Source organism: Coffea eugenioides, chromosome 5, assembly GCF_003713205.1.
Source record: "Coffea eugenioides isolate CCC68of chromosome 5, Ceug_1.0, whole genome shotgun sequence".
NCBI lineage: Eukaryota > Viridiplantae > Streptophyta > Magnoliopsida > Gentianales > Rubiaceae > Coffea > Coffea eugenioides.
This window is the reverse complement of record NC_040039.1, coordinates 32,642,443-32,659,067: the sequence shown is the minus strand read 5'-3', so window position 1 is coordinate 32,659,067 and position 16,625 is coordinate 32,642,443. Positions and strand designations below refer to the sequence as shown.

The 16,625-nt window shown below is 35.4% G+C and overlaps 1 protein-coding gene across 1 annotated transcript; it reads left to right on the top strand.

Annotated features, from left to right (window-relative positions):
• Window positions 1–14,925: 14,925 nt before the first annotated feature.
• On the top strand, window positions 14,926–15,571 carry LOC113771410 (UDP-glycosyltransferase 73C4-like). Its single transcript, XM_027315991.1, has 2 exons — window positions 14,926–15,139; window positions 15,204–15,571. Exons 1-2 carry the CDS (start codon window positions 14,926–14,928, stop codon window positions 15,569–15,571), a joined length of 582 nt encoding a protein of 193 aa, XP_027171792.1.
• Window positions 15,572–16,625: the final 1,054 nt, after the last annotated feature.

Below are 16,625 nucleotides of genomic sequence, written 5' to 3'. Positions count from 1 at the left end.
GAACTATGAATTACAGTTATCAAAAACTTAAGTGAGAACATTAAAAGGAGCAGCCGATATCAATATGCAAGAAAGCTAAGTTTGGTCACACATAACTACTATTTAATAGTTGTAAGAGAATAATTAACATATTATACATGTTAAAGCATTTAACAGTAATGCATTAGCAACATGGCCGAGAACTTAAAATTGGCAATATCCTTCAAAAGCCACTTTTTGGTACCAAATCAGGAATAACATAAACAAGTCATCAATAGCCAAGACAAGCCAACGATTTGTTGACTACTAGGTTTAAATGAAAAAACAAAAAAATCCGTTCAACATTCACCACATTTACGCTTTGCCCCCTTCAACTAAACAAACAGGCAGTTTGCCCCACTAGCAAATCTGATTAGTGATTTTGTGGTCAAAAGTCAAAAGCAAGCCAAGTTATCCTCAAGCTGACAGAAATATGGTTGACTACTAAAGGTCAAAAATTTTTAGAGTTAAATATATTTTGTAGAATCATTTAAGAACCAAATGATAATTGGGATGTAGTTTAGAGGAAAATCAAGGTTGATTGGTGAGATAAAAAAAGTTGTGTGTAAGTTCAAGAATTTTCTCGTTGTTTTTTTCTTTTCTTTTTTTTCAAGTTTTTTCTCGAAAGACATGTCACTATTATCCCTCACCTTTTATATATCACAAGAACAAGCAAACACACACACACATGTAACTTACACTTTCTAGTCTTTTACTTTTCACAAGGAGTTGAATTTTGTCTGCTTCTTTCTGTGGATGGAGGCATAGGTTTTTCTCAAGTATAAGGATTAAATAACCAACTACTCATAGAGTAGTTTGCCACTAAAGAGTTTTAAAATTCTCATTGAGTGCAGGCCAAGGGATCATGACCTACATTAAATTGATTAATCAAGATTTCATTCTGTGGCATATGTGGTAGCAACAAAATTAAGTTTCTCTCAACAAAATTACAAATAAAGTGGGCAGACAATTTAGTGAAAGCATTTGTTCAAAAATCTTTGAATAAAATGGATTAAGTTAGTTACCCATAGTGGGTTATAAAAGTAAAATTCTGATCAAATTTGTTTTAAGGGCATATCACTACTAGGGTATAATCTTATAGGTGTATAGTGTTATGTTGTTTATGTGAGGACCCAAAAATTTAATTATTTTAATCTCATATTATTGGTTTATTTAAATATTTATTCACCCGTTTTCTCCGAATAATTTATTTCAGCCCTTTTAAAATCATTTACATGGAACTATGCCTTACATATATTTTTAAAACGTTCCATTAGCAAATTTAATTTTCGGAAGCTTGTTTAGTGAGAAATAGCGAAAATACATTTTTCGAGATAGTATTTGATTTAAGAGTGCAGTGACTTTGGAGATTTGAGAACTCATACATTAGTCTTAAAATAGTTATTTTTATGAGTAATTACCCTAGTATTAGTTACTTATATTATCGTTACAAGAATTTCTTTTAAGTTTCGCTTTATCGCGCGCGAATTGGAAGTTCGCGTATATCGAGCCGGAACGGCTAAGTGGAGATTTAAGAAACTAATACTAGACTACTAAGAGTGAATAATTATAATGTTAAAGGAAGTACATTAGAGGTTTAGTGCACAAGTGAAACAAACCCAAGAGAAAACGGACACGAAACGCGAGCGTGCTCGCATTATTCCTAGTTGACTTTTGGAGAAATTTTGGCCACAAACCCTCAAGCTTCTCCAAGAAGCCTCACTCATCAGCTCTTTCTCTCTCTCCTCTCACCCAAGGCTGGCCGAACCTCCAAGGAAGAAGAAGAAGGAAAGCTCTTCACCATTTCACCTCCATTCTTGCACAAAATCCTTCACAAATCACCATCCAACCTCAAAATCACTTGGGAATTCACTTAAGCTAGAAGAAGGACTTCATCTTGGCGGTTTTCTTGGGGCTTTAGTGATAAAAAAATTTCTAGTTTCATTCAAAGCTAAGGAGGTAACCATTTATACTACCCAATCTTTCATTCTTAGCTTTAAAAAGTTCGATCTTGGCCTTGAAACTTGTAGCTTCCTTATGGTTGTTGTTAGTTAGATTGGAATGGTTGATGTGGGCTCTATGAATTTCCACCTTGGTTGTATGGGCTGATATAATGAGATGATGTTTGATTTGAGTTGTTTAAGTGTTAGTTAAGATGATTACGGTTATAGAATCGAAGGAAAGTTGAAGGAAAATTTCGTAGGAAAGCTGACCGAAATCTATCCTGTTCTTGCCATGGCTTTAGTTTGAATTTTGATGCTCAAATGACCTTGAAACTGATGTATATATGTTGTGTATGGTGTGTAGAAAGTTTCTACCTAAAATTATTTGAATTGGTTGGATAAAAATTGAAATTTGCAAGAACAAATCTGGAAATTCGTGTAACAGTGGTCCACTGGCAGTGTTCTTTGAACGAACATATCTCTTTGTCCGGACATCGAAATTGAGTGCCGTCAGCGGTATTCAAAACTAGACATCCATATTTTTCTAACGGTGTATAATGTACCTTCTAATTCGAATTGAGTCATCTGTAGTGATTGATCAAAGTCGACTACCCTGTTCTGTTAGCCTATCCGAGAGAAAGGTAGAAGCTGCAATTTGTGGCTCTGTTTTCTCTCATTTGCAAACTGAATTTCAAAATGATTTGTTCTGATGAAATGTAGCGTTATGATTTTAGTTTCCAACGCCACCAACCGTTCTCAATTCCAAGTTGTATGGAGTGAGATATGGTCCAATTTCCAAACTGCAACAAAACTGGAAAACCCTCTTTTTGGCTGGCCGACTGAGTTGGTTGCTTGTGGGAGGTTTTATTTTGAAATTTTGATGTCAACCAACTATCAATTGCTTATGAAATGTTTCTTGGACCTTAGTTTCACAAATGGACCAAAATGGGACTAATTTCATGGTACAAAGCGTTTAAAAAGGAAAAGAAAACAAGAAGGCAGATTTACTTTGGGAAATTTCTTGAACTTTGATAGTTTTGTTAACTACCTTCCCATACGATTTTTCAAATGAAATTTGATAGAGGATTAGCCCTCATATGGAAGTTGAATTGTACCAATTTTTGTGTCATTCTAAGACTGTTTCGATATACAAATGATATGCCAAAGTTGTTCTTCAAATCTGGAAATTGACCAACAGTCTTCATTTTTGGGCCAACTTTGAGCTGCTATATTTTGGCACTCAAAACTTTGAATTTAGTTCTATTTGTTGCGTTTGAAACTTTGTTTAGAACTCTTATTGTAGTAAGAATTTCAAAGCTAGTTCACTTTCTGTAAATTTTGACGAATTTCCAAAGTTTACCGAAAAACATGATCGAAACTGTCTTGTGTGCTTATATCAGCCACTTTGAGCTGAAATTTGAATGTTTTCTGTTTAGAATCTTGGAAAGGTATCTTCTGGAAACTTTTAATACTTTGAACCAAGATTCCAACGGTATAAAGTTTTCCAATTTTGGACCTACTGAGTGCAAGTTCTGATTTTTCTAAGTGAGGCGTGCAAAACTGAAATTTTCCGATCCGATGGAAAATGAGTTTTTGGAAACTCTTCCCTATCCTTTGAGATTGATTGACCATTTTAAACTTGATTTCATGAAGGAAATCAGTTTTTTCTTGTGTTATTAAACCCCACTTTTGAGTCTCGATTTACGAGTAATTAAGGCTCTTTTTCATGACATTTTCTTAGTATTGTACAAGTGTACAATCTTTCTTGTTAACAAGGGGTTATAAGTGATAGTATGTGACAGTCAAGTATTATTTGCTCAAGCGCTCAAGGGGACCTTCAAGAGGATCTTGAAGCGGACGCCTAAGAGTTATTTGAGCACTTACTTCCTATTTTGATTGGTGAGTGTCAAGTGCATGAATTGTTGATAAATGCTTTAATTGTTAATTGAGTATTATGAAATTGTTGAGACCAGTGTGTACTTTACCGCACTCGCTCTCCCTTAAGTGATGCTAAATTGAATTGTGCTATGTGAATTGATATTCGAATTGTGTGAAGTGAATTGCTATGTGAATTAAGTGAAGTGTTGCTATCGCAAACCATATTTGTGTTGTGATGTCGAGTGGAGTGAACCTCCTCGACTTATGTGTATACTCGTGGGGACGCCCTCGTCCTCTCTTTCTTTTAATTATACGATACTTGTTATTGGAATACATATGATCGGTAATTATTCATAAACATGTCTAACTCGTAAGCCCTAAGCGGATGCATGTACCACACCAATTTGGGTGGGAGCTGTCTCTCATACCGTCTCAGTGCTATAATCGATTCCCTGAGTGATAACATGTACCACACCAATTTGGGTGGAAGGTAACTCTCATGCCGACTCAAAACCCTAAACAAATAATCGGTTCTCTGAGCAATAGTATGTACCACACCGATTCGGGTGGGAGGTACCTCTCATGTCGACTGAGTATTATAAACAATTGTAATCGGTTCCCTGAGCGATAGTATGTATCACACCGATTCGAGTGGGAGATACCTCTCATGTCGACTCAGAGCCATAAACAAAGTATAAGTTGATTGGAGCGATGTCTCATTGACCACTGAGCGATAGTATGTACCACATCGATTTGGGTGGGAGGTACCTCTCATGTCTATTCAGAACCATAAACGTATAATCGGTTCCTTGAGCGATAGCATGTACCACACCGATTCGGGTGGGAGGTACCTCTCATGTCTACTCAGAATCATAAATCGAGTAAGTGGAGTTCTACGGACTTAATTACCTACCCGGGTAACAGAGTGTCATCACGAGGAGATATTGGATTGAACTTTGGCAAAACAAGTGGAAATTAGCTCTTGAGAGCTCCTGTACCCTCATTGAATGTGTTTAATTGAAAATTTTGAATTGCTTGAATGTTACAACTTTAATTCTTGCTTAAATGCTATCACTACCTGAACTATGTGTATTGCATGTTTTCTTGGCCTCACGAGCATCCGCTCACCCCATTAGTTTTGTTTTCCTTAACAGGGTCGGATTGCAAATTGGGGAGAAAAGCTGACTTGATCGCTTTTGGTTAGAATCATGGGATGTAATTGGCTAGTCGAATGATAATGACTGTATATTTTGGGAATGTTGATGTACTTTTGAGAACTTGTGATGTAAGATTTGAAAGTTTATTTAAGGAAGTAACATTTCTCTACTTGGACTTGTATTATCGGGTATCATCTTTTAAGTTTGGATTTGAATTGTACCAAGTCCTGGCGAAAGTTAGGTAGGCGTCCCACTGATACCCTTTGGTTCTCCTTAGGGAGAAGTGGGGGCGTCACAATTTATCAAAGTATGTGTAGTTTAAATAAGGTATATCATGAAGTTAAACTTTTATGTAATATTTGCAAGTATGTATGCTTCCAAAATTGGAAAAGAAGAAATTCACTTAAAATGCCAAGGCTTTTAGTTAAGATTATAAAACCCTTAGCTTATTGAGATCACAGTATGTAAGATACAAGAGTGGTATAATATAAAACATTATACATATCATAGAATACAATGTGGCATTTTTTTATCTTAGTTTTTGTTATCCCCAAATCACTCTCATTTCTTTTAATTAGAATTATTGCATTTCAATGTGGCACTAATTAAAAGAAATAAAACACTCCAATTGATTACATCTCAATAATGTTGATAATTACAATTAAAAATTGCCCATTAAAAATTATTTACCTATCCTTAAACTCCATTTCCAATTATTATATAGATCCAAATTTCTTAATCGAAGCATGAAAAATTTCTCATTAGCCAATTGAGATTGTAAAAAAATGAATGTAAAAAAGTAGATACTCTGAAAAAAATAGAGAAACATACAAGGAAAAAAGATCCCTTATTCATTTGTATATCTTCATACAAATATCACAAGTAAAATTCACAAATATGTGCTTTTTACAAATATGAAGAAATTTTAAAAATGAAATGAAAAATCCAACTATTTCAATAAAATGAATTTAACTATCTCACAAATAGAGCTTTTCTCTTTCTCATTGAGAACTTTTTCCCCCCATTGGTGGGAGCTCAACACTATTTCAAATTTTCAAAAATTCAAACCCTCTTTTACCCACCTTAAATTCCAAACCAAATTTCCAGTCTCAAACATAGATTTTCTTAGCTAATAAGCCTGGACAAGAGTAAATGCAAAGAAGTAACTACAGGAACTAATTTTAACAGCAAAGATTATAAATGCTTAGCTGCACTGAAATAGAAGATGCAAGCCGGAATACAAGATTAAAGAAGTAAAAGCTGGACAGTGGTGGGCTGGATCTTTAGAGACATAAATCGGTCCAACTTGAGCCCAGTTCATACTCTTTCAACCCTTTGTTTAGCTAACTTTTCATTTTTTTTCCTTTCTTTTTCTTTTATCTCCCAGCTTAGCATTTACCTAGTGGAAAAAGCTGATTTTTTTTTATCTGTTTTGGAGTGGTTAGCTTCTATTCATTATCAGATAGATTTGGGATTCCTTTAATATCTCAACTCATTATTATGGCAGAAGAGCTGACTAAGATAATGCAGAAGTTTGCTTTAAACAACCAAAAGTGCAATATAACAAATCTGGATGTAAGAGATTCTAGTCTTAGCAGATAGGAATGTTTGCTAAGTTTGATGGGAAAAATCCGGGGTGAAAAGATAGCCAACTTTACTGGAGTTAAAAACTTTGTCACTAATGCCTGGGGCTACCCTAAAGATTTGAAAGTGATAGATTGGGACCTAACCTATACCAATTTATAAACTCAGGAGAGGAAAGTCGAGAAAGGATAGCAAATGGGGGGCCATGGATAGTGGATAACCAACTGCTAGTTCTGAACAAATGGTATGAAGGAATTGAGGATGACCAAGATGCATTCAGAATAGCCCCTCTATGGTGCAAATGTGGAATTTACCAATCCATTGGAAGTCTAAAGAAGTGGGCAAAAAGATTGGCAACTCAGTGTTTCAAGGGGTGAAAGAGGTCATTATTCGTCAAATAGGAGATAAAGAAGGAAGGCACTTGAAGGTGTAAGTTTTGGTTAATACTTTCCAGCCACTACTGAGGGGCACTACTATCAAAATGAATGGTTCCATGAGATGGATAAAGTTTAAATATGTGAGATGCCTAGATTTTTGCAACACATGTGGAGTTATTGGATATAGTGAGAAAGGTTTCAAAACAAGAGTTTCAGTGGGGAGTGGACAACAAGAGAACCAGTATGGATCTTTGATGAGAGCAAATCCTGGGAAAGTATATCCACAAAAAGAAAGTAATAGCTACAGATCCCCTTCCAAAAGGAGTTACTGCGAAGTGTTAAATGGGGAACTAGTTTGAAAAGAGTCAAGTAAGGAGGAATTAGTTTCCAATCAATTTAACCAAAGGGAGAAGGAAACAAATAGAGGGAGCAACAAGGAAAATACCTCTAGAAGTGAGGAAACAAGAGCAATGCTGACAAAGATGATAGACACAAATCAGGCTCCAAACACAGCTAGAAGTAAAAAGAAAGAAAGAGACATGGTAAAACCTACTATGACTGAGATGGTGCCAATACAAGAGGTGCAGGAGGAGGAACGTGTGAATGGTAAGAATCAGGTGAAGATGGAGGAGCTGAAGAAACCTATGAGAGGTGGAAAAGTAGAATACCAAGAGGAAGACATTGAAATATTGGACTCATTGCTGCTAGAAAAGGATCAGATGAGTGCCAACTATACTCATGAAGGGAACAAGCAAGAAGAGAAAATTAACTTCATGCAAGAAATGTCATTATACCAGTGCCTCAGTATCAAACTACAATGCCCCAATCTGCAACAAGAAAAGAAAACAAGAATGATAATCAGGACACCGAAAGGAAGAGAAAGGAAAGCCCTACAACAAATGGATGGAAACAGCATGGCTCAACCTATGGTGACTAAAAGGAAACTGGACCTAATTTATGAGGAGATGGCTGAAGCTGAGAACACTGATCACCTACAAAAGAGGAACAGGAATGGACGCCAAAGTGGGGAAAATGGAAGACAGACTGAGAAGGTGGGAACCAGCCTTCACTGGGTCTCAGCAGACCAATAAGAGTGATGGTGTGGAATTGCCAAGGTGTTGGGAGCCCCTTGACAATTCCCCATCTGAAGAAGTATAAAAAACTCCTCTCCCCAAATATAATTTTTCTGAGTGAGACAAAAAATAGACTACAATACATGGAAAAAATACAAAGGACACTGAATTATGATCATTGTTATGTGGCAGAAGCTATGGAGAGAGCTGGAGGAATGGTATTATATTAGAACTCTGATGTTAATATTTTGTAGGTGCACCATACCTCATTCACGGTGGAAGCTAACATAGAGGATCAAGCTAACAGAAGCACATGGAGAATGGTGGGTCTTTATGCAAGTTGTGATGACTCTATAAGAAGGCAGCAGTGGTCAGTGATACAAAGAAGGAAGCATCTTTGGGGTAGCAAATGGATCATAACTAGAGATTTCAAGAATATAACATCTAATGATGAGCAGGTGGGGGAGGGGAAGATGCAAAGAAGATTGGAGTTTCAATGATTTTAGGAACTTCATAAATGAGAATCAGCTAATAGACTTGGGGTATGAAGGACAGCCATGGACATGCTATAACAATTAGGGGAATGATGGTGAAATCAAGCAAAGATTGGATAGAGCATTAAGTAGTGTGCAATGGACTCAAACGTTTGAAAATGCCAAATGCTCCCACATTACCACAAATGCCTCTAATCACGGTGTTTTGGTAGTAGACACCAACCCCATGGAAAAGAAAAAGAAAAGGAAATTTTTGTTTGATAAAAGATGGCTCCAATATGAGGAAATTTCTGAGGTCATCAAAAAAGCCTGAGAGGAGAATGTTGAGGGATCAAGAATGTTCCAAGTGAAAACAAAAATTAGGAACTGCAGAATTGCCCTCCTAAAATGGAGCAATAGCATCAACAAGAACTCCAAACAAAGGATTGATAGCATCAAAAGGCAACTGGACCAGATGAGAGAATCATCAATGGACAAAAAGAAAGAAAACATGGCAACACTAAAGGTACAGTTGAAAGAAGCATATAGAGATGAGGAAATGTTCTGGAGCCAAAAATCTAGACTGAAATGGCTGCAGGAAGGGGATAGGAATACACAATTCTTCCATGCACAGATGAATGGCAGAAGAAAATAGAATAGGATGCATAAACTCCAAAAGGAAGATGGGAGCTGGGCAGAAACAGATGAAGAAATAGGGAGTAAGATTGCTGGATATTACAAGAAGCTTTTCACCACTTCTATGAACAATAATGTCTAGGAGATATTAGAAGAAATCCTAAAATCTATCATTGAAGAAATGAATCAGGAGCTAACCAAACCAGGGACTGAAGGGGAGATCAAATTAGCTTTCTTCTCTATGGATAGCAACAAGGCTCCTGGATTAGATGGGATGACAACCCTATTTTTCCATAAATTCTGGTATATAATCAAAGGAGACCTAGTAAATGCAATTAAAAATTTTGCTCTTATGCTTAAAGCCATTAATCACACTGTCATTTCCCTAATACCCAAAGTCCCCTGCCCCATGGACATTAAACAATATAGACCAATTAGCCTTTGTAATGTTGTCTATAAGACCATTGCTAAGATCTTTATCAATAGACTCAAACTTGTGCTGAATCACTGCATCAGCATTAACCAATCGGCATTCATACCTGGGAGACATATCCTAGATAACATAATCATCTCTCATGAGTATTTGCACTATCTCAAAAATAAAAGGAAAGGGAAAGACAGATTTATGACTGTGAAGCTTGATATGTCTAAAACTTACGATAGAGTTGAATGGATCTTTTTGCAGTCTATGATGAGCAAAATGGGTTTTTGTGATACATGGATCATGAACTGCATCAGCACAATCTCCTTTTTTTTCAACATAAATGGAGAGACCAAAGAGAATATCAAACCTCAAAGAGGGATAAGACAGGGAGACCCTCTATCACTCTATCTTTTCCTTCTATACTCAAAAGGATTTTCTAACCTTTTGAAAAATGCAGCTCAGGAGAAAAAAATTAGTGGAGTCAAAATAAGTAGGCAAGACCCTTCAATAACCCACTTGTTTTTTTGCTAATGACTCTCTCATTTTCTACAAGGCTAATCGTCAAGAAGCTATGGAGCTATTGAAGATCCTAAAACTATATGTACAAGGATCAGGACAGGTGATTAATCTAGACAAATCTAGTGCCTTCTTCAGCAAAAATGTCAGCCAGGCAATTAGGGAAGAAGCTTGCAGAGAGCTAGGAGGAATCCAACATATGTCTCAAGGGAAATACTTAGGACTCCTAATGGTGATCACCAAGACCAAGAAACAACTCTTTGGATTTATCAAAGACAACATTGGCAGAAGACTGCAAAATTGGAAATCGAAATTATTAAGCTCAACTGGGAAGGAAATCCTAATCAAAGCAGTTTCAATGGTCATGCCTACTTATACTATGTCCTGTTTTAAATTGCCTTGCAGTTTATGCAAAGACATTTGTTCTCTACTGTCTAATTTCTAGTGGGGAGGGCATGACAACAAAAATAAAATCCACTGGGTGCCCTGGAAGTAGATGGCTCAGGCGAAGAAGAGAGGAGGATTAGGCTTCAAAGAAATACAAAGCTTTAATAGAGTCTTGCTAGCCAAACAGATTTGGAGAATAATCAGGAATCCAAATATGTTGTCCAGCAAGGTTTTGAAAGCAAAATACTTTCCTAAAAGCAGCATACAGGAGTGCAAAGTCCCAAATAATGCTTCTTGGTTTTGGTAGTATCATGAGTAGTAGAGAAGGCCTATGGTAGGGACTAAGGAGGAGAACCAGAATCTAGGAAGACCAATGGTTGCCCAACAACCACCAAGGAAAGCCAAAAACACCTAAACCAGCAAACTGTCAGCTTGATAAAGTGGCTAAGCTGATAGTGGATTACAGATGGAACAGAACCCTCATTTTCAAGAATTTTGGCAAAGAAGATATTACAATATACTGAAAATCCCTATTAGCATCATTGGAAGAGAGGATAGCACATTTTGGATAAGGAATCAGATTGGAGAAAACACAGTGCAATTAGGGTATAAAACTAAAATGGACAGGAGAGAGGCAGAGGCAAGGAAGAAAGAAAGTGAAGCTAAACCTAGTTGCAACTCAATAAACCAACAAGTTTGGAAAGTACTACGGAAGTTAAACATTAGTCACAAAATTAAATTGTTCATCTGGAAAGGACTTAAGGAAATAGTACCTGTCAAGGAGTTGATATGGAGAAGGGTAAAGGTTGGAGATCCAATATGCTCAAGCTGTGATGAGGAAATGGAAACACTAGAACATATGCTGCAAAACTACAAACGAGCCAAAGATATGTGAAAGCTGGCTCCAGTGCAATGGGATGGAATTGGGAACCTGACAAGAAACTTCAAAAATTTGTGGACAACAGTGACTGAAGCAATATCCAGAGTGCAAGGGAAAGATCACATAAGGCACATGGCCTATATTCTCTCGCAAGTTTGGAAAAGCAGGAATGAGAAAGAGTTCAACGGTAAGCTACTAGATCCAGCTGCAGTAGTTAACAAGGCATGCACAGCCTGGAGGGAATTCAACAATGCAGTAGGAGAGTTAGGAGCTATTGCATAGGTAAAACAACAATACCTCAGCAACACAGTGACCAAATTACAATGCAAAGAGTTGAAACCACACCAGTAGGGAAGCACCTGAGGATTGTTGTGCAATGGAACAAGGAAGGAAAAACTGCTGGATATGGTATTGTGGCAAGTGATGAAAGAGAGCATGACCTAATGGGATGGGCATTGAGAGAGAGCAATTGAGAATCAAACTCAACAATTTGCTGAAGGTGTCAAGCTTGCTCTAATCAAAGTAGCAAAACAAGGATGGAGACTTGTCAACATTGGAGTTCCTGACAAAAATCTTCTACAGCAAATCCAATAGGAAAAATTGATGGATGCATGGACAACAACATTGATACAAGGCATCCAAGAGTTGAGCACCTTGTTTTACAAATGCTCCTTTTGCCTAGAAATAGTGAATAGGAATTATCTAAGTGTACAGTTTAGTGCTCAAGGTTTGAGCAATTATCAAGATGTAGAATGGGTTAATCCCAATCTACTGTGCTAATGGCACAATGTAAGTATCGAATCGTTGCTCGTTTTGTAAATACTTTTGTCTTAAACAATACAATCCTACCGTTTTGACAAAAAAAATCAAATGAATTTAATTGACAACTAAATAACCAATCTAAAATGATTGAGCATTATGAATTATTTAGGTTGTTTATTAACAACAAAAACACTTAGATAAAATGCAAATAGTCCAAATTCAATGGATATTACATTTTACTTTATCCCATTCAAATTCATATAAAAATTAAAAAGCAGACTAACTAACAAGGCATAAAAAAGAGCATTTAAACTTTCATGTAACTAATAAACATTCAAACAATTTAGTTTTAATTGAAATGAAAATTCATGTCACCCAAATCCAAGCAAACAACAAAAAAGTTTCTTATATTTCACCTATAATCAACTAACTAATTTTGATATCACAATCAAAGTTTTTTCATCTAAGACAAAAAGGAAAAAACCTATGGATTAATTTAAATGTATCCATATTGAACATGCCATTTATCAAATTAGTAGGAAAAAGAAATAGTTGTTGTTTGTGATTTATGTTGCATTATCTTCAAACAAAATTATAAAAGTAATAGAAGATAAATGAAAAAAAGAATGCCCAACTATCTGTATCAATGAAATTCCAATTGATGACAATGAACGTTCACATAGAAATAATAAAATACGATGGATTAAGAATACCCTCATGAATTAAATAATTATAATGAGTTCATATAAAATAAGTATATACATAAACAATTCAAAAAATGGTGCAAAAAAATTAAAAAAATAGTGTAGCTTCATATTAAAGAACTTAATAAAAAAAACTAACTAATTAAACTCATATAACATGATAAATAATAATCATCTACTCTACAAAGAATTACATTTTTATACGAAATGAAAAGAGTAGAAAACCCAAATCCAAAGGATAAAGAAATTCCACTCATGTACTTTATTCATAAATAATTAATCGATTGTAATTATACAATTCAATAATTAGTAATCATAAGTATTGATATTGCAAACACAATTTAGGAAGTGTTTAATAATTAACCAGATCTTAGTTTTTCTGTTGTTAAAATCTAATATTTTATTAGAAAATCTATCATTGATTTTACTTTCAATTGAAAAAAAGGCATATTTGGACCCAACTAATAAATAAGCTTGTGAAGGCATTGGAGTAAGAGAGGGAAGGAAAGTATATGCATAGTACAATAATCGGAATGATAAAAATCTAACAAATCAATTCATGTCGTATTGTAATGCACCTTTTTAAAAACATGATAGCGTTAACAATTGCTATCAAAGTTCAATCCAAATTTAATCAACAAAATCTCTAAAAGGTTCTTATAACTTTAGGTCAAAGATTACACATTTGAATAATGTTTGCAATCAAAATTGGTTAAAGATATTGAAAAAATACATAAATTATATTATGATGTAGCAATAAATTTTAGTAGCTACAAAAATATTATATTTGGATTATTATATTTACATGCAAAGCACGTGAAGAATTTACTAGTTTGAAAGAAGTATTACATGCCTTTAAAAAATTTTCTATTTTCGCTTAGCATGGTATACAATTTTACTTTCATATACAACTTTTATGTCAATTGTCTTATATGCTCTAAAAATTACATAATCTCAACTTTTATTCTAATTTTCTTGAAATAAATTACATTCTTAGGAAAATGTGTCCCAAATAAATTTAATGATAATTAAAAGCACAGGCACCCCCATTCCCGTGCCTTGTCCTAGCTCTTTCCCCTAATGTCAATCTCTATGTGTGTGTATTTGTGTGGATATGTACATCTAGTAGGCGTATTTGAGTGCATGTATTTATGTGTGTGTACGTGGATTGTATTAATGTACTAAATACTACGTTGGATTACATGAAAATCATTCATTACCTTATGCTTCAATAACTCTACCTAGCTCACATATTCACATACCAATTTGATTATATATGGACCGTGCCTTTTTTTGGGACAGGGAACTTGCTTTTTTAGCAGTATACAACATTTACGTAGCAAGTCTCTTCATTGACTTCCCAATTTCATCACCTTCATTTCCTCTTAATTCTTCTAATGTTCCAAAGCCATATTATCCCCTTGATAGATTTTGCTACATTACTTAAAAAGCATGGTCCAGTGGTCTCTATCATCACCATCCCCGTAAATGCTATCGAATACAATACTAACTAAAAATTGATTATGCCAAAACAGCCAATCTCAACGTATAGTTGATCCCCATACCGTTCCCTACTCAAGAAGTTGGATTGCCTGAAGGATGTAAAAACCTGGATTCACTCCCTTCTCTGACCTTCATGAAACAAAATTTGATGCTTGTACTATGCTGCAAGAGCCAATCCAAAATCTTGCTCAAATTTTAGAACCAAAGCCAAGTTACATCATTTCCTTAGGTTCTCTACCCTAGACACAAAATCATGCTCAAAAGTTAAAAATTCCAAGGTATATTTTTCATACAGTTTCATGCTTCACCCACGTGTGCTAAAAGAATGTGAAAGACACAGATTCTTGTAGTGTAGACTCAGATTCAGATACATTTTTATTGCCAGATATCCCACACAGAATCGAGTTTACAAAATCTCAATTGCCTGAAGCAACAAGGATAAGTCGACTGACATGAAGGGCATCCTATATTATATGAGAGACGTTGAGAATTTAGCAAAACGGGTTGTTGTAAATAGTTTTGAGGAGTTGGATCCATGGTATGTGAAAAAAATCAAGAAAGTTACAAAAATTTCTGGTGCATTGGCCCTGCTTGTTTATGCAACAGAGAAATGGCAGAGAAGTTTGAAAAGGGTAAGAAAACATCTGTTCCTAATGATAGCTACTTAAAATGGCTTGATTCAATTGAAAACAATTCGGTGATGGCAGCCTCAGTCATCTATCATTCAAACAACTACAAGAAATTGGTTCTAGGTCGGAAGCCTCAGGTCGACCATTCATTTGGATCATCAAAGAATTGGCTTATTCACAAGAAGTTGAAAAATGGTTAAAAGATGAGAAGTTTGAGGATAAGATTCAAGGTCTAATTATCCGAGGTTGGGCTCCACAGGTCAAAATCTTGTCCCATCATCCATTGAAGAATTCTTGATTCACTATGGGTGGAATTCGACCGTGGAAGGAATATGTTCTCGAGTAACAATGATAAGATGTCCACTGTTTGCTGTGCAATTTTTCACTGAAGAGTTGGTGGTTAATGTTTTGCGAACTGGTGTTAGGATTGGAGTTGAGACGTGCACGGAATCCGGGGAGGTTGAGAATATTTTGGTGACAAGAAAACAAGTAAAAGTTACAATTGATAAGCTGTTCGATGAAGGAGAAGAGGTAGAGGAAAGGAGAAACAGGGCAAAGAAGCTGAGTGAACTGGCAAAACATGCAGTTCAAGAAGGGGTTATTCTTACAAGAATATCAAATTGTTGATTGAAGATGTATTGCAAGAAGCCTTGAAAGGACCTGAATCTGTATCGCATGATCTGCCATGATTGTTGCTACTGGTTTTATAATAACATTTTATCTTTTATTCAAGGATATGATCATAGATATGTGTACTGGTAACCTTTAGACATATTGGTTAGGATTATTTAGGTCTTGAATGAATTTACCATGGCTTCAAAGTGCAAGAATGTACCAAAACAAAGATGTACTTGCAAAAGTCTAAAATTGAGCAATTATGTGCAAATAGCTAATATGGAAGCTAATAAAGGATTGTAGAAACCTTTCTTTCCCCAAAACTAAATGCTACTATTTATACTCACCTTTCACTCAACAAATACAGATTATCAAGATGTCACGAAGTTCGTTTTTGTCAACCAGTTAGCCCACTATTAATTTCTTGATTTTGTATGATAGAAGACCTTTATATCATAGTTCAAAAATAATGTGGAATTACAGATGTCTCAGGATACAAATTGATGAGACAATAAACATATACAGATCTTGGAAGCTGGAAATCTTTGTGTAAAACAACTCAAATATCACCTTAGACACATAAGCTAATCCATAGCCTTATATTGCTTTTAGTTCTTTAAGAAGAAGCTTTGTGACTTTTTCAACAATCATTTTTAAATAATAAATATAAGACCCATAACATGGGGATAAGCACATTACTCAATCTTTTCCCTAGAAAAGGTGCAAAATATGTACCCAATGAGAGATACCAGCCTTTGCCTTGTATGTATATTTACTTGTAGTTTCTTGAACTCGCAAATGGCATCAGCCAATTAGTTATGGGAACTCTGGCTAGCAATTCCATTTTAAACTGACTAGTTTTATCGATTTGTTGAAAAAAAAAGAGTAACAGAGAAGTAAAAAAGTTGTCTCAAAAGTGGATATGTTTTTTCTCGAAATGGTACTCTCATTCTAGTCACGATATTCAATTGATCATGAAAAAGTGTGTTTGGCAAGATAACCATTGATTTTACTAGCCATTGGGATTTTAAAATGTTCAAGAATTAGAGGGTGAAATTCAAGATCT

Coding starts and splice junctions, on each gene's coding strand:
- LOC113771410 (XM_027315991.1), top strand. CDS start 14,926: ATGGCAGAGAAGTTTGAAAAGGGTAAGAAAACATCTGTTCCTAATGAT. Junction 15,140..15,203: donor TCACAAGAAGTTGAAAAATG/GTTAAAAGATGA, acceptor TGGGCTCCACAG/GTCAAAATCTTGTCCCATCA.